Source organism: Embiotoca jacksoni, unplaced genomic scaffold, assembly GCF_022577435.1.
Source record: "Embiotoca jacksoni isolate LCO1_2020_lvr unplaced genomic scaffold, fEmbJac1.0.p SCAF_15, whole genome shotgun sequence".
Classification (NCBI taxonomy): domain Eukaryota; kingdom Metazoa; phylum Chordata; class Actinopteri; family Embiotocidae; genus Embiotoca; species Embiotoca jacksoni.
Genome location: NW_027185285.1, coordinates 10585252 through 10610096, shown reverse-complemented (window position 1 = coordinate 10610096; position 24845 = coordinate 10585252). Strand labels below are relative to the sequence as shown.

The following is a 24845-nucleotide window of genomic DNA, read 5'->3' as shown; positions in this document are numbered from 1 at the left end:
TTTGTGTTCCGGCTGAACAGTTTGAGCTCAGCCGGATGAGACTGAGAGCTTCACTCAAAATAAGGAAACGGAAGCTTGAAGACGACGAAGAAACCGGGCTTTTTTTAAAAAATTATTATTATTATTATTAAGACCGAGAAATATCTAAAGACTTGGACTCGGGTGAGATTTGACTTTTCATGTCCTTCATACTGTTTCCGTCATAAAGCAGCGGCCTGCTAATGATAGCGTGCTTATTACGAGTTGGCTCGGAAGGATTAAAAACCTTTCGTTGACGCTTGCTAATAAGAGATTAAAACGTGGCGTCTGCATTTGATTTGTGACGTTTAGTTTGAGGATGTGGTGTTTTGAGTTGGAGAGGACGTGCAGGGTAACGCTGGCCGCCTCTCGCATGCAGCTGACCTATTGAGTTGTAATGTTTTGTTTCTGTGCTGAACCTTCCTGAAGCACTGACTTCACAAAAAATGTCACATAAATTAAAAAAAAAAAAAAAAAGGGCTTCACTAACAAGAGGTTTTGGTTTGTATTAGCCAGCGCAGCTGCAGTGAACCTGTCAACATAAAATGCCAATAAGTTGTCAGGAAATGACTGTTTCTGTTGCAGATTTTCCACCAGAGGACGAGAAAGATATCTGATATGGAGGGTGAGAAGGAAGGAGACGACTCTGAGACCGGATGGAGCGAAGAACTCAGACTGGTCCTCATCGGAAAGACCGGATCTGGCAAGAGCGCGTCTGGAAACACAATCCTGGGCCGGAGGCAGTTCCTGTCGCAGATCAGCGCCAGCTCCGTCACCCAGATTTGCGAGCTCGGGAGCTCTGAGCTCGCTGAGGAAGAGGATGCCGAGGAGGATGGCCGGGCTGCCGCGCAGAGGAAGATGAGGAGAGTCGTGGTGGTCGACATGCCGGGTTTTGGGGACACTCACCTCGCTGTGGAGCAGATCTACGTGGAGATAGCCAAATGTGTGTCTCTCTCAGCGCCGGGCCCGCACGCTTTCCTCCTGGTGGTGCCAGTAGGACGGTATACAGACAATGAGAACCAGGCTGTCTGTGACATGGTGAAGATATTTGGAGAGGATGCTGTCCGACACCACACTGTGGTTCTTTTTACCAGGGGTGATGACCTGGAGGGCATTGGGATCGAAGAGTATCTGAAGGAGACTGCACCTGCTGGGCTTAAGGCTCTTATTGACAGGTGTGGGGGTAGGTACCATGTCCTCAACAACAAAGACCCCAGTAACTCGGCACAGGTGAAAGAACTCTTGATGAAGGTGGACAAAATGGTGAAGCAGACGAACAGAGGGTTTTATACGAATGCAATGTTTTTAGAGGCAGAAGCTGCCATTAGGGAGGAGCAGACAAGGATGATGAGGGAGCGAGGGGAGGCAGACGGTGAAGAGCGCGAGGAAAATAATCACAGAGTAGAAGAAGAACGGGCTAAACTTGCAAAACGAAGAAAGTGTGATTTGGAGTCTGACGGAGCAGGAAGCAGCGAAGGAGGATTATTGAGGAAGAGGGAGTTTACCAGAGGAAATGAAGAGGATTTTAGGGTGGAGAGGTGGACGGAGGAGAGCAGAGTCAGCACCTTCGGCCTCCTGAGGGACCAGCTCAGAGGGTGGCGTCAGGGCTCCAGGAGGGCCGTCGCCGGGCAACAGTCTCTCCGTTCGTCCTGGAGTCGCGTGAGGAGGGAGGCTGCGCTCTCTGCTAAGGTGCTGGAGAGAGTTAAGATCCTGGTGGCTGCTGGAGCCACAGGCTTGGCAGTTGGGGCAGTGTTTGGGGCAGCTGCCCCTTTAGCGGCTGCAGCTGGGGCGTCTCTCGTGGGCAACTCGGTCGGTTTTGCTGCAGGCCAGTTTGCTGGGATGTCCGCAGCAGGAGGCACAGGTGTCGGGAAAGCTGTCGGGGCCATAGTGGCGGCGGCCTCTGGGAAAACCGCAGTGGCTCTCGGGGTAGCAACAGGTGGAGTTTTGGGTGGCTCTATGGGAGCCATTACAGGTGCTGAGGCTGCCAGTCCCAGGGAGGGCGCTCTGGATGCCCTCAGCCAGGTTAGTCTCGTGGGGGCCTCTGCTGTGGGGCTGGCTGCAGGTGTAGGAACCACCTTGGGAGCCGGGGCTGCTTTAGGTGCAGCTCTGGAGGGAGCGGCTTTCAGCACGGCGGCCCTCGGTGGAAGTGAAGCCGCAGCAGGTGCAGCCACCGCTTCGGTTGCTCAGGGTGCTTCAGCTGCAGCGGCCGGGCAGCATGCGGTGGCTTCTGTAGGGAGTGTGGCGGCGGCCGGTGCGACTCCTCAGTGCGCTGCAGCCTTAGCTCAGGAGATGGTCGCTAATGTCCCGGTGGCTGCCGTGGCTGCGGGAACTGTATTTGGGTTAGCAGGGCCAAGTATGGCAACAGCAGCCAGCAGGGCTGTATCGGACCCCTGGGGCTCCGTGGCCACAACAACACGCATCCTGAATGCATTGGCTGAGGTCGGTAAAGCTGCAGCAGGCATTGCTCTGGCTGGTGGTCTGGTAGTGAAGGTGGTGAAGGAAAAAGTGAGATCTGGCACAGGAACCAGAGAGTCCAGTTACTCTGAGAAGAAGTCTTATGAAATCCACTTTAACAAATAACGAGTCGTATTCCAGTGGATGAGATCGTAGTTTTGTTTTCCCTGATTTGACACCACACTTCACAGGAGCTTTCCTCAGTGACAGATATCACTGTTACCAATGAAAACGTGAACCACCTGAAAGATACACGGCTGGCAGCCATAACAGGGTAATAGAAAACAATAATACTCATAAAATGAACAAGAAATTGCACTTTACTCAAATAATTTGTAATTTTAGATGTTGGTTAGAACTGTTTTAGGTTGAATGTCTCCAGTGACATTAATAATTATGTGTGGAATGAATTTTAAACACAGTCTTGAGATTATTTCCCTTCAGTTCTTGATTACAAACAAAGTCTTCACACATTTAATTCAAAATATGACATCGACTTCTGGAAACATTTCTGGTTCACAATTTCCTTTTGGTCTTTGGAAAAAATACAGCACAATAAACAGAAAATAAACAGTTCTGTAAAGCACCTTTTCACAATGTTTGCTGGGTGACGTGTGTTAATATATTTAATGTTAATGCAGTAATGGGTTCTGAAAATGGACAGATGGACAGAAGTATTAAAAAGCATTTAAAATCCTGAAGGTTTAGTATTGACAGATGACAGTGGGTTGTTGTATTGCAGTGTTTAACATCCTGTGGTATCTTTAAGTTTTGCACTTATGTATTAACGCTGGTTTGGATCAACCAGTACCAACTGTTTTCATCTATTGTAATTGTGCAGCAACTCATCAGTCTGTTCATGGTTTTTGCAGTGAAATTCACAATAAAGACATTATTTTAGTATTTTTGGACATACTTCTTGTCTTCTGGCGTTGAACAGTTACTTTTGCGGCGAATAATGAAGCCTCATTTAAAAGAAAATGACCACAAGCACATTTTCTGAAGAAGTGAAGATGGCACTGCTGGCAGATTTTTTTTGAAGCTTCTTTTTAAATTCAGTAATTCAGTGGTAGCTGTAGTAACAACACATTAAACACACACTTGTATCTGCATTTATTTTGTTTTTGTCTACATTGATAAAAACTATTTACTTCACTCAGTTAACTTATTTACTTCATAAGTATAACTTTGAATGCATGACTTTTTATTATGTATTTTTGCAGAATTTTGATACTTTTTCAAAAAGTACCCGAATTACTGCTGGTGAATATTGTTGATCTATCTGGACATAATTAATTCTAATTTAATTGTATTAATTGAATTTTGATTTTGAACATTGCATTTTTTTTTCAGCTGCAAGAGCAACATGCGTATCACAGTGTAGGTGGTATTACAAGTGCATTAAATTACATATATATTGCAAATGACCATGTTTCCAAATATATATATATATATTTTTAATTGAACATTATGAACACAGATATTCAGCTGTAAATCAAGAGTCCAATGTTGAAAAAAAAAAAACCGGTAAATATAAATCAAATGTTTCTGAAAAATTAAACAAATTAAATATTAAAAATAAAGTATCTAAATATAAAGAACAATAACATAAGTAAAAGTCAGAATACATCTTTGAAATATAACAGTGTGCGCTCTCCTTTTTGTTTGTCAAATGCATCTTTGTATAAAGTCACTTTATTTTTGTTTATTTGTTGTCAGCATTGTTTCCAAGACTAAATTTATCTGACGAGGTCGTCTTCTTTTCATGAAGATAGGGGGCGCGGTTTATTCAAATGACACAGAAGCTTCTGATGGTTGACGTACTATCAGACCACAGTAAATACGACCCTGCCATTGGACGACGGTGACTGGTCTCATGACAAGGACAGCTCCCTCTGAGCCAATCGGATCGCACCGTGAACCACAGAGTCTGTTTGTGAATGACGTAATGAGCGTCGGGCAAAATGGCGTCGCCTCACACATAAATCGGTGTGAATGAGTTTATCGAGGTAGAAGTCTGCCTCTCTCGAGGCTTTACTCTTGTTTTACGGTCGTTTCTGGACAAGGGCAGTTTTCGGGTTCAGGTTAAGGGTGGTTTGTAAGGTGTTTCGACGCCCCCGCCCTCCCCCCGGGAAGAACCTGCGGATCTTGTTTGTTTGGTCCCGCGACCCTCCGGTGACAGCTGGGGAGGGGAGCCGCTGATGGACAGGATGGACACCGGAGACTACATCTCCACCATGGACACCATGGACCCGACGTTAGCGGAATTAGGGGACGAATTCACCTTGGGGGACATTGACGGTGAGAAGAAAGTGTCGATGGTTTAAACAGCGGTGACGGATGTTGTTTCTTCCGTGTCGGTCTGTTTCCGTTTTAAGTCTGATAACTGATGCTGGTCCTGCTGAGCAGCAGCTTTGTCTGTGATTTATGCACAACACACAAAGTTTAGTTTTCAAAGTAAACAGTATTTAATAGTCCTTACAGCTCCCGGTATTTAAACGACATAAAAAAAATTAAAAAAAAAAGATTTATTTTAGGTTTATTTAAATATGTAATAGAAAAATACATATTTAGATTTTTTTTTTTTTTTTTTTTTTTTCTCTTTCCACTAAATGTGTGCTTTGCCAATCAGGACATCAACTCTCTATTTGCAGGTTATACATTTGAGAAGCTGTGTGTTCATATAGCCTTTTCAACTCCATTATTTACACAGTCAGTGATATTCTAAGCTTTTATTATTGCATCTGTAGGTATTATTAGTCCTGCGTGAGTCAGCCTCCAATGTAAAAGTTAAAAAAAAAAAAAAGTCACAGTTGTTTGCGGTGTCTCTTTTTTTTTTTTTCCATGAGGCAGAGGTGGGTGTCAGTGAGAGGTGTCATTCACCAGGAAGCTGCATATGAGGGGAAACACCAGTGTAACTTACTCACCCAGCATAACTGTGTTATTACTGTGTGCTCAGAGCCATAAAATGAACGTTTAGAAACAGCGCTGTTGATTTTTTTTTTTTTTTTTTTTTTTTTTATATCCATTTTAATTTTTGTTTTCTAAAAGATGCATCTTTTCCAAGCTTGTTCCATAGAACTAATTCGAGAAATATTTGTGGGAGCAGCTCCAGTTGTGCACTCTGCAGGCTGGTACCACAGTGAACAAACAGCATCCCTGAACCAGACTCCCTGTTATCAAAACAAGCTTCACCCTTTGGCACGCAGTGAAAGGACGGGGCTTTTGGTGTAACCCGGGCCAGCGCAGAGTCACCAGATTTCCATTAGGGTGGAATTTTACTGAATGCTAAGTCACCAGACCGGACTGACAAATCTGTGTGTCTGTGTCTCTGTGTCTGTGTCTGTGTCTCTGTGTCTGTGTCTGTGTCTCTGTGTCTGTGTCTCTGTAGGATGACATTTGGTTTCAGGACATTAATCTTTCTTTTTGTCGACTGGCCATGGTGGTTGATGGACTTTTACTAGGGCTGCAACTAACAAACTTTTTTTTAATTATTGTTATGGATTCATGTGTCCATTATATTCTCCATGATTCGACCAATTGTGACAGTAAATTATTAAATATGTCAACCAGTGTTTCCTAAGGCCTGAAGTGCAGCCTCAAATGTCCTGTTTTGTCCCAACCAACAGTGCACTAACAGTTTATATATATATATATATATATATATGTGTGTGTGTGTGTGTGTGTGTCACATTTAATTGGCTGGAATCTGAGAATCTGAGAATTTTAGTATTTCCCCCTTAACAATTTTTTTACTCAAACCAATCAATCAATTGTCAAAATAGTTTAATTTTAAGGGGATGTACTAATTGATTAGTCTTAATTTCACATAATCTACTCATCAACATACAACACAAGTGTTATTAACAAGACAATGTAAAACAATAGGGGTCAATTCTGACAATGCTACAGACAGCATTTCTGAATCTGGTGTTAATTCTCCTGTTAAATGAGGCCCTGAGACAGAATGAGCAGACAGCAACCCACCCACCCCCCACCTCCCACCCCCCACTAACCACGGTTATATAATCCCACTTAATCATTGTGTCAAAAGAGAGGAATGTACAGATTGTGTGAAAGAGAAACGACAGTTTGACTGATGAATCCACGGGCGAGCTGCGGCACCGACAGTCCGCTCTTGACTAATGCTCGATCTGCATTCAGCCCGCGGATGATGGATAACTACAGTTTTCCTATTCGGAAAGCATCTCCAAATCAAATCTGTAGGCAATATCTTCCCAACAGTTTGGTAGGAATTTGGAGTTGTTGCGTTCACTGAATGTATTCAAAGCCATCACAGCCTGTTTCATATCGTAAGTTAAGATCCAAAGATATTTAACCTTTGTGCTCAAGACTAACCACATGCATTTCCTTAAGTTTAAAGGCATATCAGCAGTTGCCTCTATATTCATCTGGAAAATGCTTCCTCTCCCAATTATTCGCATAGCAACTGAGGCCCTGGTTATATAACCTATTTTCTTTGCTCTTAGTGGCCTAGGAAACCGTCCCCCTTTGATGGATTTATCCTTTGTGTCCGCTTGTCTGAAGCTCTGGGGGCTCCGAGCCGCTTTGTCCTGTCTGGCTCTAACAACCTGCCCCCTGTGGAGGTGTTCAAGTCTGTCTACTGCGTCAGCCTACATGGAGTGAGCATGTATGAGTGACATGTGAAGGACAGGCTGGGGAAAAGCTCCTGAGCAGAAAGGCCAGTCAATACTGCCGCGGCGTTTTTTCATTTAAAATCATGTCTTACCCTCTTCTGGTCTGTTCCTTAACGCCTTCAAGTTCCTGCTAAATTTGCCTTAAAAACGCTGATTCAAGGCATACCTATGGTAAATTGAAAGCTGGTCTTGAACCAGTTGTAGTACATGCACGAGTTTAATCTCCTTCGAAAGGTAACACTCTGACGTTTTATTCCCAACAGCCAGAATCACCGTAGCTGCTACTGGCTTTGAGTTATAGAAGTCTGAACACACAGAAGATGAATATTCACAAGGGGTTTTCTGAGGATTTGTTCAGGCTTTCCGAAAAAGAGACATAACAAGTATTATGATGGAATAAATCATCTATATGTAACGGAACATATCATAGTATTTCCAACAAAACAGATGAGCACCATAAAGTTTGGTAAATGTCCACCACACATTGTTTTAATGTTAAACTCTCGCGTCCTCACACAGCGCAGAGGACCCGAGCTGGCAGGTAGTTCTTTACTTGCGATGCTTCTTCTATAAACCCACTCGCTGAAGCTGCATAGTGTGATTTTTCAGAACCTATTTTGCGATACAAAGCATCCGTCATCATCAGCGGCTCTTACAATTACGTTCATCTATCAACAGCAAAAGGGGGAATCTGCCTCCTTTCAGCACTGACTCAGGTTGGCTATTATAGGCTGCGGACAGGACATGGAAGCTCCAATTGGCAATTCTGCGTTTTAGCAAACTGAACCTTAATGTTCTAGTTTTTGCCATTATGAGTATCAGATTTGTAATTTAAGAGATGATATCGTGTCTGTGTGCCTCCGGTACAGCTAACCTGTCAGTCATCATAGGATCCACATACACAGTTCGGTCCCAACCACCACCCCAGGATTTGCCAGTCTTGGTCTGCCAGTCAGTATGTTGGGACCCAAGCCAATTTTTATAGCTTTGAAATTATGTAAAAACAGAACAATAAAGACACTGTATATGCAGATGAAAATGTGTTTTTTGTGATGACTTGTTGCATTTGATGTCACCACTCCAGCTGACAGGAAGTTGCCTATGCTGTGTTGAAATGTTTGAGTTTTATTTTTCTACTAACTCAGCTTTACAGCTTTATGCCTTTATTCTTGTAGGCCAACCCTTTTTGCATTTGTTTTAAAGTTTAATGTCTTGTGGCTATAACCTGCGGTAAAAAATATGGCAAACATGTGACAGTTTAATCAGGGAAGCTGCAACCACATGGGCTTTCTGTAAAAAGTGTTTTAGTTTCAAAGTCCTGCAGGATCATGAAACTCATGTTTTTTTCTCAGTAATTGTGAACACAGACTTTTTTACTTCTTTGGCAAACTGGATTATTCTCTTACCTGTGAAGAAATTAAAGTAGACAAGACATGTAACCAAATTATTTAATCTTAGTGTATGTAGTTTTATACTGTGATAATGACGTATTTCATTAGATTCGGGGTTATTATGGGGAGGAGAGTGAATTTTGAAACACTATACTCCGTATCATTAAAGTGAACATGGAAAGTTCATAATTAACCCGTTTATATCTGTGAGACTGTTCATATTTGACCTTAACGTCCTTCCTGGAAGATCCGATCACACATGATCAGCTCTAATTACAAGTGTGACCGTAACCAGGACGCATTGAGATCTGATCCGCTCAGACCACCACTGGTCTGGGACACGCAGGACCAAATTCTGTAGCAGTGTGTGATGCAGTTGCAACCATGACCACACTGAAGGACCACCGACTCAACTGACGTCCTCTGAATAATCAGTAGAAATATTGAATGCAGCTTTCGGTGCCGATGTTCCACGTTACAGCAGCTTTGTTAGTTTTGGGTGTTTTTTTGTTTGTTTTGTTTTTATCTCCACTCAAGCAGTTCTTACACCTGAAGATCTCAGGTGCTCTTCTTTTATATATTTGTTACCAGAAAAAAAATCTGTGATTCTGCCGAGTGCAGCTGACGTGTACAGAAGGAACAAAAGATTTACCTGCAAACTCGCAACATTAAAGCAGCTGTTTAGGGATTTAAAACGCAGGCTGCTCTGTGATGCTTGTTTCAGATGTTTTAGTTGATCTCGTCTGTGATTTCTAACACACATCACACAGTTCATTTATCCACTGCAGCGCAGAGCCCGACCTGATGTGATGAGCTACTGAACCATGTCATTTGCAAACTATTGTGTTTGAACATTCAGTAGAAACATGAAATACATAATATATTTCTTTACAGACGGTGCATTCAAATGGCACCAGTGAGAAAAGATGTCTCATTTTGTTGAATGCCTGTTGATTTGACTCCCCTCTCTTCCTGTTTCTGTCTGTGTTCATTTGCTAATTGTTGAGAGTAGGGAAGTGAGATCCGGTCACAAGTGGTCACTCGAGACACGTGGAGAGGCTTGATAATGCTGGGCTCAGTGAGGGTAGACCATATGTCAAAAACTCCCCCGTCTCCTAAACTGCAAACAACATCCTCCAAAATTACCATGAATTTAAACCAATAACTCTGGAAAACATTATTTATGATTTCTTAATGAAACATCTCCAGATGAAAAGATGATTTTATTGCAGATTTAGCCAGATGGGCTGAATGAACTGGCAACAAAGTGTGTGTTGTTGTATTGCAGAACCTTGACGGCCAACATACGCAGCACGTCTGTAAAAAGTGACGTCATTCTTGCATCCGTACTGTAGGTGAGGATTCAGTTATTATTGAATGCTATTAGATGGAGTTTAAAGGTAAAATCCACAACTTATGTGAATGTCACCTCAGTGTTGATGGTGAATGTTGCCAAATGAAGCAATAAATTCTTCAGTGTGTGCTATGGTGTGTTTTCCTGCGAGCAGAGCCGTGCTGTCAGCGCCTGCATGTACCAGGATGAAGTGCATGTGAGCTTCAGACATCTGATCACCAAAGCCTTCTGTTTGTCGAGCCTCTCCTCTTGAAGTACCACTCGACAAAGACAATCTACAGCCAGACGAATTTATCTGCGGCAACTAAAAGACTGGAAAGAAGGTTGTTATTCATCTGGAAGCTACTGTACTAATCATTTACTGTAACAGCTGTTAAAAACAAACCACACATTGTGTTGAGAAAAACCTTTGTTGTCTATCACCACCCTCGGCTGCTTGGGTGACATAAATAGTCACTCGCTGGTCTTCTCGGCTGGTTTCAGTTGTCAGCTTACTCCAGGCTGTTGTCGGCTAAAGCATCCAACAAAAACGGCCCTCTGTGAAATTTATTGTAGCAGAAAAATGTGTTTTCCATTGGCATTGGAGGCCAATTTGAGCAAAGGAACCACCAGTTGCTGGCAGCTGAGTTTCTGAATGGTCCGAGTGGGCCATATCCTCTCGCACAGCTAATGCAGCCGCCGCTCGGCCTCTGTCCGCTGCATTTTTTTGGCCCTTATTCTCTGGCTTGAATATCCCCGTCAGCCAAAACACTGTGTCTGTCTTTGTCTGTAACACCTTCTGCACTCATAGTTTGGGAACAAATGGCAAAGAAAATGTGGTTTTATTCTGTGCAGCATCTAGAGCGCCCCCTGGCTGCCATACATCTCAATTACCCTGCAGTTCTCCGGGCCAACATCGACGCCTCTGTACACGTCAAATGATGGAGCTGGTGCTAGAAAAACAACAGATTTTTCTGCTGCTTCCTAGACACACAGAGAATTTATTGAAGAATTTATTGATCCAACATTTACAGCCAACACTAATTGGACATCCACATAAAAACATGGGCATTTATCTTCAAGATTGTGGCATCCATCCATGATGTCAGGGCTGCCTGGTTGTTCACCTAAGTCCTCTTTTACTTTGCGATTTTCTTCTGGGGCCGTCCGTTCGATTAGCACACACTGTTTCAAGGTTTCGGCTTACTCATTCACAACAGTAGCTGTGCCTGTGTGTACATGTGTGAGTTCAAGGTCAGGCCGAGGAATTCACAGAGACCTTCTTGTCTTATCTGTTAGCAATAAACAGCGTTGCACTGGGTAAACAAGGACACTCGGCAAAGCCATATATACAGTATATTATTGTTGCATTGGTTGGTAGCCAAGGACGGACCTTGAAGGCAATCAAGTCACCATCTTCATTCATTGGTTGATGTTGCAGTATGTCACCACATGACACAGTACTCTTGATGAGTGATGCTGTATTTTAAAGTAAAGTTAATATTTCATCATTGCATATGTTGGTATTTAATATTTGGAAATCAGAGACTTGCAGAGATGTACCGCATATGATGTATTTATTGTCTGTTCTTATGTCTTGTATCATTGGATCAGTGGCAGAGCCAATTAAAAAGCTTCTTTTGTTGTCCAGACTTGTGACGTCCTTTTTGTTTCACCTCCTACCCAGAGATGCTGCAGTTTGTCAGCAATCAGGTGGGGGACTTCCCGGACCTGTTCGAGGACCAGATGACCCCAGCCGGCTCTCTGCAGAGTGTTGGCGCCGCCTCTACCCCACGACCGGCCATTCAAACCCCGCAAACTATCCAAACTCCAAAGACACCAACCGCCGTTGTCTACCAGAGCTCCAACGTTGGCCTCGCTTCCTCCAAGACACTGTCATCGCTGTCTGTGCCCCTCACCCCTCCCCTCACTCCCGTGCAGACGCCCTCCCCAACCACCAACACCTCCTCGGTGCAGGTGACCCGCAGCCCTCCGCTCCTCCAGCCAAGGCCTCAGGTGGTCCAACCCATCCAGCCTCAGCCCCAACAGACGGCCCAGCCCACCATCCAGGTATCAACTTTCTGACAGTACTGTCACAAAAAAGAGCCATGTTTGACAAGCGTCATAACGCATATTTTACTTATTCTATTAGCTTTGTGTCGCTTTGTGGCTCTAAAAGGGGTCTGTGACAGCTGCAGTGATGCACGAGTGGTTATCCCGCCATTCATATTGACAAAACATCTATTATATTATATTTTCTAAAACAGACTTTAAAACATCAAAGACGAAAATTTCAGTCACCTCTGAGGGAGAAATGCAAGCTGAAATCAAACTGTGTTTATCTTTTATTTGAATGCAGATGCACACCCAGGGGATCCCCATGCAGACCCAGAGCTTCCCGGTCCACACCCTGGTTCAGACCCACAGCCAGACGCCCATGCCCATCCAGACCCAGGCGGCCCAGACTGTGATGATCACCTCCAACGGACAGTCCCGCTTCATCCAGAACCCCGTCATCTGCCATCAGAGCACTACTTCTGGTTTCCAAGGTGACTACAGATAAAGATAGGAGGCTGTTTGCATTTAGTGGTCAACTTTTGACTGAATACAAACTGTACAATACACTGTTTTGTTTTGTTTTTTAATCATCTGATGTTGTAGCCATAGTACCGGGTCTACGTCAAGCCTGCAGTGTGTTTTGAACGTAAATCATCCATCATTTTGTCTCTCGTTCCTGCAGTCCTCCAGCCACAGGTGCAGAGCATCATGACATCACAACAGCTCCAACCAGTGACCATTCAGCACCAGCGTGTTCTGACCCCTCAAACCATCCAGACTCTCTCCACAGCGCCCACCACAGTCCACACTATGCAACAGCAGATGCAACAATTACCGGTAAGTAATCTCATTGTTGTAATCAGGCTTGGATGAGTAATGACAGCTTGTATCAATGAGTCTATGGACACGATGACTAGCTGATAGCTAGTTTAATAATTCAACCTGACTTAATAACACAACGATTTCTTAAAAGCCTTAAATTCATGTTTTTGATGTGTTTCTTTCAGGTTCTGGTCCAGCAGCCTCAGATTCTGAAGACAGACTCGTTGGTTCTCACAACGCTCAAATCAGATGGGACACAGGTGCTGTCTACCATGCAGAGCCCCACAGGGATCACCACCCTGACAACACCCATCCAGAGCACAGCCCTACAAGTCCCGGTATGCAGCATGGATAAAAGATTTAATAATACAGAGTTAATACTTCACTCTGACACTAACCTACCGTACTACATCCAGACGCTGATGAGCAGCAACATCCTGACCACCGTCCCCGTTATGATGGGAGGAGGAGACAAGATGCCAATCAAACAGCTCCAGCCAGGCTCCTCCCACTGCTCGAACGGAGCCAGGCTGGCCATGGAGCAGAGCCAGTTGATATTAGGAGGAGTGGGGCCGGGAGGAGTAGTGAAGGAGGGCGAGAGGAGGACTACCCACAACATCATCGAGAAGAGATATCGGTCCTCCATCAACGACAAGATCGTTGAGCTCAGAGACCTGGTCATGGGCAATGATGCGAAGGTTCGTGATTTCAAGGTGATAATAACACTTTACTATTGTTTTAATGTCATAAATTATAATACATGTCACAGGTATCACGTCCTCCTTCACATCTTTCCTCTCAGATGCATAAGTCAGGAGTACTGAGGAAGGCCATCGACTACATAAAGTACCTGCAACAGGTCAACCACAAACTACGACAGGAGAACCTGGCCCTTAAGATGGCCAACCAGAAGAACAGTAAGTGTTTTACAGCACTCAAAGCTGTATGCAGAGAATAGTGTACATCAATTTGAGATTGCAATGACACTTTCTCTTTTTATCCCAGAAACAGTGACGCTGTCGGAGGATGTGGAGCTCAAACAGGAAATAGTCATGATGTCACCTCCAGCTTCAGATTCTGGTTCTGGTTCCCCTCCCCAGTTCTCTCCTTACTGTGTGGACTCAGAGCCGGGCAGCCCCTTAATGGACCACGATCAGGTAACATGCTAGATTATTGACTGGTTCAGAGGAAGGAGGAGAGGAGAGGAGAGGAGAGGAGAGGAGAGGAGAGGAGAGGAGGCGAGAGTGAACCAGACTCAGTCTCCTCTTTGAATAAATAATGAATAATAAATATGCAAGCATCATTAAAAAGAGTATTACAGAAGCATGCGTTACAATGTTTATGATTTAAGTTGAATAATTAACATGACTGTGAATTACAATTCTACAATCCTGCATTGTAACTATTGTCACTCATTACGGTGAACCTGCTCTCCTTGTCTGTCAGGTGAAGAGTGAGCCCGATTCTCCATCCTCGGTGGGAGTGATGGATCGGTCTCGGCTGCTTCTCTGTGCCCTGACTTTCTTCTGCCTGTCTCTAAACCCGCTGCCCTCCTTGTTGGGCTCGGAGGCTTCAGGAGGCCCCGGTATGTCTGCAGGCCACGGCCCATCTAGGACACTCGTCTGGTTTCCAAGTCACACACAGGACTTTGGTGAGCAGTGCCGACTCCAGTGTTTACCAGACCTCATGCCACAAGCTGAAAATAATCTAGAACACATATGTTGACTCAATTTGGAAGTATTCAGAAATGAGCCTGTGGGCTTTGTCTGTGTGCACCAAGACTTGGCCTCGTGTTTCATTTTGCTCTCATCCTCCAGCATCTTGGCTGCGGTGCCTGTTGCCATGGGTGATGGTGTGGGTGCTGAGTGGCGTGGGAGCAGTGTGGGGCTGTGTCAGGGTGCTGTACCTGTGGGAGCCCGTCACACTCCTTCACTCGCCGAAATCGGTGTCCTTCTGGAGGCACCGCAAACAAGCAGACCTGAATCTCAACAGAGTGAGTATGGATCAGCTCCGGGATCAGGAGGACTACGTTTCTAAAACGTCTTAAACAAACCAGGAAAACAGTTGAGACGCTCCTGCGCTGAGGGAACATCTTAAAAAGAGTGAGGTAGCATTTCCAAATATAGAGTAAAGGTTCACTCTACTCACATTTCATGTGACCTGAATTCTGGTTAGACTAAATTGTTTTTCTCCCATTTAGAATGTGTTTGGAGAATTCAATGTTGTTGTTTTTTTCACCTTTTGAAGAGAGCTTCACACAGCTTTGCTTTGATTCTCACTGTTTTGATGTCTCAGTTTAGCCCGCCTGTTCCAGTATGGTTTTATTTTTAGCATTCATTCTTATCGTCTTCATATCTGAGCCGTGACCTCCTCATCTTTTCTCTTCCTGTCAGTCTGGAGTGAATGCTGAACAGCTTTCTGTCTCCTGTCTCTCTCCTGCAGGGAGACTACACAGCAGCCATGGCCAGTTTAGAGACTTGCTTGTCCGTCTTGACCCGAGCTCTCCCCTCAACTGGTCTGGACCTGGTCTGTTCGCTCTCCTGGAATGTGATTCGCTACTGCTTGCACCGTCCGACTCCTCTGGGCTGGCTGGTTCACCAGGTCGGAGGAAAGCACGAGGGGGACGAGGCGAGGACGAGTGCGAGGGACGCAGCGCTGGTTTACCACCGGCTGAGCCAGCTGCAGCTCACAGGTGAGTGTCGGGAAAGAAGTGACTCAACAACTATGTTTCATGAATGTCAGCAGATCAGCTTTATACCTTAGAAGATTTAAACATAGTGATGCGATGTCTGCTGCCTCTCTGTCTCTGTAGGAAAGCTGCCTCAGCGTAGCAGCCTGTGGGCTTTGTCTGTGTCTCTGAGCGCTGTCAACCTCAGCGAAAGCGCCCAAGGCAAGATGCCCTCCGCACAGCTCGCCCAGATTTATGTCACCGCGGCAACAGCCCTGCGCACCGTGCTGGGACACCACCTCTCCTGCCTGCCTGTACGTCTCTAGCCTGTCCCTTCATCACTGTTGTCAAACTTTGAACATCAACCTTTCCATCATCAGCATCTTTTCTGCTGCGTCTGTCTTCCAGGGTTACCTGTTGGGCTGTGCAGAGAGCGTGGCCAGCCAATCAGAGACCAGGCCCATCCCAGACTGCCTGCGCTGGCTCTTCACTCCGCTGGGCAGGCAGTTCTTCCTGAGCTGCGACTGGTCGGTGAAGTCAGAGAGCAGTGACGGGGTGTACACTTCTCCGAGAGATCCGGGTATGTCGGGAATTGGAGAGTTTGCACATAATTGTGTCTTCATCCACTGTTTTTGTTATTTCTGTCTTTCGTTCCTCTTTTACTTGCTGTTCCTTGCAGTCCTGATTGAACCAGCTGTTTAACTGCTATTAAAACCGGACGTGTTATTTAAGAATACGTTTTGTATGCTGTGATTTACCTCTCATTTCTCTGTGTTTTCCTCTTGCTGTTCCTCCAGCTGACCCCATTGCGCAGCTGCACCGCTGTTTCTGCAGGAAGCTTCTGGAGCGAGCTGTTCACACCCTCATCCAGCCGCAGAGCGACTCTGAAGAAGGAAAACGCAAGAACGACTCTGGGTGAGCCAGGGATGGCAGCGATGCAGCTCTGCCAAGGAGCTCAGGCTTTCGACAGTTGGGTGTGAACTAATGATTTGCTCTGTATGTATAAACCTCTAATTGAATTGTTCTGCTCCGTTACCCTCTCAGGGAGTTTTCCAGTGCACTGGAGTTCCTCCAGTTGCTGAACAGCTGTACGGAGGACTCTGCCTCCTCTCCTCCTCCTTTCTCGACTCCTCCCAATCACACCACCATTCCAGGTATGAGGAGAGACAACCCTGCCCGATGAATCACTATCAATGTTTATGTGAAGATTAACCAGATATCCATCTGAATTATTTCTGTCAACCCAAATGGATTTGCTTTGCTCCGACAGTAATATGACTAACAGTCATTTTAGCTTTTCGGATTCATTTTTTGTGGGATTATCACACATACAGTGACATTCGCAGATATCGATTGATGGTAATAAAATGACTTACAGTTTATATGAATACAATGACGATCTGTTGAAGCACTTTTAATTAACTACAGTCTTTATCACTGCTTGTTGTCACTGAGCCATGCTTCACACAAAGCTTATATATCATCACACACACACACACACACACACACAGAGCTTTGGACACGGCAGAAAAGCTGCAAAAGACACAGAAGTGTTTGAGCTCCTTTGTCCATATGACAGTCTACTTCATGTTCTCCTGCTCTTTCCGGCCAGTGGGAGACCCAGTGAGTCGTTGGTGGGCTCTGGTCCTGAAGGCTGCTGTGCATTGGCTGCAGGGCGATGATGTCGCAGTGAGGTCACTTTTGACAGAAGCAGAGCGAATGCCGAGAGCTCTGCACATTCTTGAGTAAGTGCTAGAAGGCATATCCCAATATGTGTCCACATGTGATGAGTGACATCAAAAACAAAGTAAAGTATTGTCGTGAAATACAATAATCAATTTAAGGGGAAAGAGACACGGTTAAAAACAACACGTGAATTATTCAGTGTCCCTCTCTCTCTCTGTTTCAGCCACCCTCTGCCCAAAGCTGTGCTGCTTCTCTGCAAGGCGGTTCAGATGAGCCTGTCCCCTCTGAAGGGAGAAGGAGCCGCAGCCTGCCTTTCTCACTGCGACAGAGCCAGCAGCTACCTGCGCTCCAGCATCTCCGTTCCACTCGCCCAGTCTGGGAACTGGCTGAACAAGGTAGAGCAGAAAGATTTCATTGAAAACACTGCAAACACGCAAACTATTCTCATTATGATCTGATGTAGGTTTGTGCTTTGTTAGTAAATCTGCTATCTTGGACACATCCAGTATTTACAGACATCAGAGAGTTGTCCTTACAGAGCGTGCTTCATCTCATATTATCACCCAATCACTGTCTTAAAAGCTTAACCGTACTCTCGCACACACACGCACGCACGCATGCACACACACATACACGCACACGCGCACACACACACACGGCATGCCCTGTTAGGGTCAGGACAGGCTGACACGGGGCAGTGTGGGTGGCAGGAGGTGGCTGTGGTGCATTGTAGTTGCATTGCATGATCCTGAAGCCGAGTGCAATGTGTCTGCAGTGCAGTACAGAGGCCTCCCCGATCTGCACGCACCCGCTACACACCCCACCACTTACCTCAAAGAGCACTGAAGATCAGGAGTAGTTGTACTTGTATCAACAAGCATGTGGCGTGTGTGCTGGATAAGGTGCACTGTGGATGCGGGGGTTGGTTGTGATTGTGGTGCCTCATAGTTGAGTCGCATCTCAATATGCAAACATACTCAACAGGTCTTTTTCTTTTTTTCTTGCAAGGGGGTTGAGCTCCTGATCTGTGACCTTCTGCTGACCTTGAGGACCAGTTTATGGCAGCGGGGAAGCAGCTCTAATGGAGAGCCTGGCCTGGCTCCTGGATCTCAGTTGGCTGGTTTCCAGAGGGACCTCAGCGCACTCAGAAAGCTCACACAGTGCTACAGACAGGCACAGCACAAGGTACGCCCATGGCAACGCCCATGGCAATGTCCATGGCTGCCATCAGTGAAGACAGAACACTGCAGGTTACAACCGAAAATGTTGACGAGTGCCAGAGATTCAGCTTCACGGATTCTGATTTTAACGGCTGTTTCCTGATCTGGCAATCTGACAAAATGAATCCTGTTCTTGATGTCTTTGAGCCTATTAAATAAAAAAAAACAATAAAAAAAAACACATCACAAGTTACAGGAGTGATGGCCTAAATCAGCTTTCACCTATCAACTGTCCACATTTGCAAAGCTGTGACAAACCATCTGCTAAAAGTAAGAAATGATCTCAATTTGTTTCTGTCACTTAAATGTGAAGCAGAACTGCACTGCAGTCCCAGTGAGCCCATGAATCGCCTGCTAATCTCATTGCTGATGATTCAACATGACTGCGACCAGCTGCGGAAATCTCCCTGCAGTTTAACATATCATCCGTCATACCAGAGTCATTACTGCAGCCACAGAGTCTCTAACACTCAGCATCATTTGTTTTGCCTCCAAAAAACAATTTTTTTTTCTGTATCATCAGTTTATTTTCAGAGACCACTTACTGAAAAATAGTCTCTGAGTGAATATTTTAACTATACAGTATAAACCCAGTCATATATGTGGAGTTAAATGACGTGATGGATCAGTATTATTATTTGTGTTTGTCTTTATGAGATCACGACAGTGGAGATAAACAGGAAATGTGTGGAAAGAGAGCAGAGGAATGTCATGTAGGAAAGGTCCGGCAGGCTGCGAGTCGAACCGAGGACTTGGCCCAGATTAGCGCAGCAAAGCAGGCAAATACGTGCCGATGACCGTCCCTGTGGCTCGTGTGTGTTTTGTTTACTCCAGGTGTTTCTGCATGAGACCACAGTGAGGCTGATGGCTGGAGCGAGTCCCACAAGGACACATCAGCTGCTGGAGCACAAACTCCGACGCAGGACACACAGCTCCTACACAGCCGGTAAGCAAGACTGCACTTTTAATTAAAGGTGCAGACCTCAGAATCATATCCACATACAGGTAGTGTAGCTATAGTGCTTTGTTAGGATCAGCTCATCGCTGATCTGCATGTTTCTTCTTCATTACCTCCACCCCTCCGCCCCTCCGCCCCCTCTGCTGCTGTCAGAAGGTGAGTGCGTTCTGGGTGAGAGGGAGAGAGCTCACGCCATTCTGCTCGCCTGCCGCCACCTGCCGATGCCTCTGCTAACCCCGCCGGGCCACCGAGCCCGTCTGCTGGCCGAGGCCAAGCGCACCCTGGAGCGGGTGGGAGACCGACGCTCTCTGCAGGACTGTCAACAAATCCTGCTACGCCTCAGTGGGGGCACCACCATCGCTGCTTCCTGAACACACACACACACACACACACACACACACACACACACACACACACACACACACACACACACACATACATGCACACAAACACATACATACATACACATACATACATAAAGAAAAAATGAGCTGTGTAATTTGCTTTCGTACATAGACCAGGCTACTCATCCACCAACAATGGAAGAAATGTAAAGAGAGTTTTCAAACTGCAGCATGCGTATCCACAGCCCGGCTGAAACATTCAAAAGCTGCACATCTGCTCATTTCATGCTTCGTTGCATTGTCGCAGCACATTCACCCCCACCTTCTGGTCATTAACGGTACTACGCCGGCCAGCTGCTTCCTTTCAAACTTTGACACACAAGAAAAATCAGGTATAACAGGCCCCAAAGGAGAAAGGGACCATTGCCTATTAGCAGTCTAAATGAATGCAGTGCGGCATTGCATTGATTAGCTGTAGGATACCAAGCTGTACAATCAGAGTACTACAATAACTGCGTGATGCCTCATTTAATTCGAGCTGCAATTAAGGGCTGCATATTGGAGACAGCGGCGGACTGAGCTGTGCTGGAGGATGCAGACAGATCGACTAGCTTGCTTTCAACCGTACAGTGCTGAGTAGTGTCTCTTCTTATCTACCTCAAACACTGTACAGTGCCAGCATTGTACTGTGGAGCAAAATTGGATACTTAACCACCACGTCATTTACCCTGAGTCTGAGTCAAGGGACCATTTGAAGTGATGTTTCAATCCAGTGCAGTGTCACTCTAATGATGTCTAGCTGACTTTATTTATAGGATGCAGCATCGCAACACTTTGGCCTCACTGTTGAACCGAAAGTAGGGAAAGTGGTTGGATTTGGGGAAATAACAAAGAGAAGCAGCCACAATCCGATACATATTAAAGAAACAAAAATAATTGCATTTAAACTTGCATGGTGATTGTGAATAGGTTGTCAAAGAGTCGGGATCTGATGCAAGGTTCACTGTCTCAACCTTCAAGTCATACTTCACCAAAAACTATTTCACTATCAAACATTCACCTGCTGTAGCGCTGCAGGGTGGTGTCACTGATGGAGGGGAAAAAGCATCAATTTATACAGAAGCCACCCCTCAGGCCTCTAAGGCACCAGGTGTATGAAACTCGAAAGAAGATTAGTGGCGTATCACTTTAAGGTATATCCAAGTGAAAACGTTGATATCGGCGAGGAAGAGTGTTTCCTGGAAGCGATGGCCTCGTATGATGCAAAGCTCTCGAGCAAAATGGCCTTGAAGCTGTGTAAACAATTATTTTATCACGTTTCATCATGTTGTAATAATGGTGGAGTCGTATCTTCTGTCCCGTTTTCTTTTTATTTGTAATTGCTGATTTACACATGACACAGCACTTCTGTCATTCCTGTTTTTGTGCTCGGATTATCTTATTTAATGGTTATGTAATAATATAAATGCATTCGTGAGGAAAGGGGGGGGGCATTTTGCAGTTATGTCCTTGTTATTGTTTTGTATCGGTAAAAGCAGCATAGGGTCAAAGACGGTCAGAGGGGGAATATCTCTTCATAGGAAGATGTTTTATATTTTATAAGTAAATCCCTCAGTTAAACAATTAGGTTGATATTTTAGGCCCACTCTTCTTCTTCTTTTCTTTGTTTTAGCACACATTGTAATTTCTTTGCTGTTTTTAAAATACAAGCAAACACAGAAGCATACTCATAGGAAAGGCCAGTCCTCTGTCTTCCAAGTCAACCCAAAATGTAATCTGAGGAGTACTGAAAATACTTGTATCGGTTTAGGTGTAGCTTTCCAGACTGGTATAAGTAGGCAAAGGAAAAAGCATTGCTCACAGCCATTTGCAAAATGCATTTATTATAATTATGTTACTTAAATTTTTTTTTTGTCTTTTTCCCTCGATGTGTTTTCCTGTCTGAATTTCTGTGTTCATTTTGATGTTTTCTAATAAAACGACACATGACAGTGTTTGGCGTGGATGATTGTCACTTGTGTAGAGTGTGTAATACGGGGAGTGTAAGTGCAGGCGCTGAAACTGTGAAAAGAGAGCATCACATTTCATTGTTTCACTCTAACCTGGGTGTTGGCCGGGTGTGAATGCCAGTGTAAATCTGATAACAAAGCTGGTGTGTCAGTTTCTCTCTTTCAAACATATGGCCGTGTGGTTTAATGAGACACAGGATACATAGAAAGAGTCAGAAAAGGGAGTGAGAAAATATAAAATACAACACAGAAGTCATGAAGATTAGAGGATGTCATTAAATCACATTGTTCTGAAGTATAAGACCGTGTAACCCAATATGATTCTATTTCAGATTCATTCTGTGAATATGACGAGGTGAGCCGAGATCCTCATGTTAAAGACACATAACAGGTAGTTTAAACAGTGGTGGACAGGAACTAAGTACATTTACTCAAGTACTGTACTTAAGTACCTCTGAGCGACATACGTTTTTTAATTTGATGGAACTTTATACTCGGCTACGTTTCAGAGGGAATTATTGTACTTTATACTCCACAACATTTATGTGAAAACTTGTAGTTACTTTTCCGATGGAAATTTGACACAATTGATGAAATAAAAAGATGAAACAGGTGCCTTCCAACCTGTTTGTTTTCTGACATCTTACAACAATCAGTGTGTAGTTGGGGTCACATTTCAGTTGTTTGAGTTGTTAACACCAAATAGGGATTTTTCCCTCTAAACTTCTCACGTTTTCATTTTAATAAATGTTCAAATGGTCAGATATCTCACTAAAAATCTAAGATGAGAGGAAAAAGTCCAGAAGAGTTTTTTTTCCTTCTTTTATCTCCCAGTCTCACATTTATCTGCAGTCTCTGGATATAAAACTGGATATAAAGTAGTTCAAACTCGCTGGATTAGTTCACCACCAAACTAAATTCATCCGAGCATTTCAATTACCCAAAATATACAACTGAGAGCTATTAAATGACTCCGTTGGAACATAAAAGGATTAAACACAAAGATCTTAAAACAATCTTCTTCAAAACTTCTGGTGAAACATTCATTCTTAACCTGACTCCAAGCTACTGGACCAATATATCCATCACATAACAATAACACTGTTGACTGTGTTTCTTGGTTTGTATATAATATATATAGATAGATACTGTACTGTATATACTGTGCATTTTATATTTTATATTTATATTTTATAGTTTTTACTGCTATTTTATTGCTTTTCTATTGTTCTATTACTGTTATATATGCATATGCTGTATATATGCTGTAGCGAAAAAATTTCCCCTCGGGGATTAATAAAGTAACTTACCTAACCTAACCTAATCACAACAAGAATATAAGCAGCCTATAACTCAGCAGTAGGTGGCGGTCAAGCTCAGCCTGTTTGGTATTCGCCATTAAAAACGAAGAAGAAGAGAAGCCGGAAGTATCCAACTCGCATCCCAGAAGAACTCACGTGCAAACATGAAAAACACAAAAAACCACAACAACGCGTCCAAGAAATTCAAGTCGGGGTCCAAGAAAAGAGAAAACAAATGCATCATCACGTTTGACGACAACGACAGAGAGTAAGTTCCTCCAGCGTTGCTGAAAACAGCGTTTTAACATGAGCCATCCGTCAGCTAGCGTCCCAGCGTGAGCCACCAGCGGACTGCGCTGCTTAAATGCACATAATTAAGTATAAAGTATGATTCCTTTTTTTTTTTTTTTTTTTTTTTTTTTAATCCTGTGTGCGCCCTCGTTTCCCCGTCAGGGACTATCTCACCGGTTTCCATAAGCGAAAGGTGGAAAGGAGGAAAGCCGCAGTGACGGAGCTGCGAAAGAAAATCAAGGAAGAGCAGATCAGAGTCAGAGAAGAAGTAGGTGAACGAGCCCGGGGGTAAAAACGTGCGTGTTTAAGAAACGTTGTTGAGGTGATCTTGTTTGTTTCAGAGGCACAAAGAGTACATCAAGATGCTGAAGGAGAGAACGGAAGCTCTCGGTGAGTCGCACGGTTTGGCACCCGGGTCGTGTTCAGGAGTCTCGTCGCGCAGGTGTGTCACGTCCTTGTCTCGCTTTCATCCCGTCTCAGAGGAAGCTGAAGATGACCTGGAAGAGGCAGTGACCGGCACGAGGGAGGCCTTGCACTACGATCACCCCAACCACACCGTCACCGTGACGACCATCAGCGACCTGGACCTCACTGGGGGGGCTCACCTGCTCGGACCTGCAACGAGCCAGGTGAGCATTGAACCCTTCGTTTATCTAAACGGGTGCACGTTGTTGTAGTGAAGGAAACTACGTGAACTCTGAATATCTCTTGATTTCAAGGAGAACGAGGACAAAGCGGAGCGAGAGGAAACGAGTTCGATGCCGAAGAAAGCTGGGAATCCCATCGTCAACAAAAAGTAAGACGGTCACCGTCGATAACGGTGATTACTGATTATGACAGAGGTCGTTTTGGGGCTTTATGTCGGGTACCCCTTTGTTATCTGGAAACTTGTGCTCAGGCGTGTCTGCGTTGGGGTTGGGCGTAAGATGTCGTACAACGATTGCGCACGCAGTCCGAGCGACGCAAAATTTAGGATGCGCCCCCCCCCCCGACATCACAGCGGTGGCACAGCGGACGTCTCCCGGTGTTTCTCCAGCTGTATTTCGGTGTCTTGTCTGTCCCGCTGCAGGATCCGCTCCCTCACGGCGGCGCTGAGCACTTACACCAGCAAGCGGAAGAGGAAAGGGAAGCAGGAAGGCCGAGGAGGACGAAGCCGCCCGACAGACAAGGGGCCCGGTGTCACCGAGAGTAAACGCAAATCCGGGAAGACCAGCAAGTGTCAGAGACGTCGACGGACCGGGAACAAGCGGTATCATCAGGACTGAAGCAGCGCGTGGACTTCGGTGTGTTTATGCTCCAGGATGTTGTGTATGCTGAGAAGGATGTAAAATAAGAGATGCTCAAGTGTCTGCTTCCTGTTGGACTGTCCAAAGCAGCTGCCTCCTTAAAAAAAAAAAAAAAAAAAAAATCTCGTCAGCTGTTTTTTGTTGTTGTGTTGTTTCTTAACTGTAAATAAAATGTAATGTCTTTTACATCAGTTTTGATTAAAGGAAACGTTCATGTTTGCTAATTACCTCGTGTTGCAGTCCGATGTTTCCTACTCTCCGTGTGCTCTGCGTGGGATTTTCTCCCTCTGTGCTCTATTGTTTAATAGGAAACCTGATGCTGTTGTCAACATCCTCTGCAGAACGTCA

General features: G+C 44.8%; 3 protein-coding genes across 7 annotated transcripts; all 3 read left to right on the top strand.

Annotated features, from left to right (window-relative positions):
• The first annotated feature begins 4 nt into the window (after positions 1–4).
• Positions 5–3387, top strand: LOC138198217 (uncharacterized). Its single transcript, XM_069149499.1, has 2 exons — positions 5–162; positions 604–3387. Exon 2 carries the CDS (start codon positions 637–639, stop codon positions 2596–2598), a length of 1962 nt encoding a protein of 653 aa, XP_069005600.1. The 5' UTR covers positions 5–162; positions 604–636; the 3' UTR covers positions 2599–3387.
• A 1039-nt stretch (positions 3388–4426) lies between these two features.
• srebf2 (sterol regulatory element binding transcription factor 2) lies at positions 4427–21604 on the top strand. Of its 5 annotated transcripts, none has more exons than XM_069149494.1 (20): positions 4427–4773; positions 11542–11924; positions 12214–12403; positions 12595–12749; positions 12920–13072; positions 13151–13432; positions 13537–13651; positions 13740–13891; positions 14181–14385; positions 14552–14727; positions 15177–15426; positions 15547–15716; positions 15811–15982; positions 16200–16317; positions 16447–16556; positions 17015–17147; positions 17312–17483; positions 18097–18273; positions 19143–19254; positions 19423–21604. In XM_069149494.1, the coding sequence occupies exons 1-20, from the start codon at positions 4674–4676 to the stop codon at positions 19635–19637; spliced, it is 3540 nt and encodes a 1179-aa protein (XP_069005595.1). In that variant the 5' UTR covers positions 4427–4673; the 3' UTR covers positions 19638–21604. The 5 variants fall into 5 exon arrangements, with proteins under 5 accessions (XP_069005595.1, XP_069005591.1, XP_069005594.1 ...); XM_069149493.1 differs by having other exon boundaries at positions 4428–4773; positions 19420–21604; XM_069149492.1 differs by having other exon boundaries at positions 4428–4773; positions 13151–13447.
• A 1414-nt stretch (positions 21605–23018) lies between these two features.
• On the top strand, positions 23019–24721 carry nol12 (nucleolar protein 12). The gene is made up of 6 exons (XM_069149495.1): positions 23019–23188; positions 23374–23479; positions 23553–23601; positions 23692–23840; positions 23931–24007; positions 24281–24721. Exons 1-6 carry the CDS (start codon positions 23085–23087, stop codon positions 24474–24476), a joined length of 681 nt encoding a protein of 226 aa, XP_069005596.1. The 5' UTR covers positions 23019–23084; the 3' UTR covers positions 24477–24721.
• Positions 24722–24845: the final 124 nt, after the last annotated feature.

What these genes read in the sequence shown, in the direction of transcription:
- LOC138198217 (XM_069149499.1), top strand. Translation starts at nt 637, where the DNA reads ATGGAGGGTGAGAAGGAAGGAGACGACTCTGAGACCGGATGGAGCGAA.
- srebf2 (XM_069149490.1), top strand. Translation starts at nt 4,674, where the DNA reads ATGGACAGGATGGACACCGGAGACTACATCTCCACCATGGACACCATG. An exon ending in GATGGCCAACCAGAAGAACA is followed by an intron (nt 13,652 to 13,739) that starts GTAAGTGTTTTA and finishes TTTTTATCCCAG; the next exon opens with AAACAGTGACGCTGTCGGAG. An exon ending in ACAGACAGGCACAGCACAAG is followed by an intron (nt 18,274 to 19,142) that starts GTACGCCCATGG and finishes TGTTTACTCCAG; the next exon opens with GTGTTTCTGCATGAGACCAC.
- nol12 (XM_069149495.1), top strand. Translation starts at nt 23,085, where the DNA reads ATGAAAAACACAAAAAACCACAACAACGCGTCCAAGAAATTCAAGTCG. An exon ending in AGATCAGAGTCAGAGAAGAA is followed by an intron (nt 23,480 to 23,552) that starts GTAGGTGAACGA and finishes TGTTTGTTTCAG; the next exon opens with AGGCACAAAGAGTACATCAA. An exon ending in AATCCCATCGTCAACAAAAA is followed by an intron (nt 24,008 to 24,280) that starts GTAAGACGGTCA and finishes GTCCCGCTGCAG; the next exon opens with GATCCGCTCCCTCACGGCGG.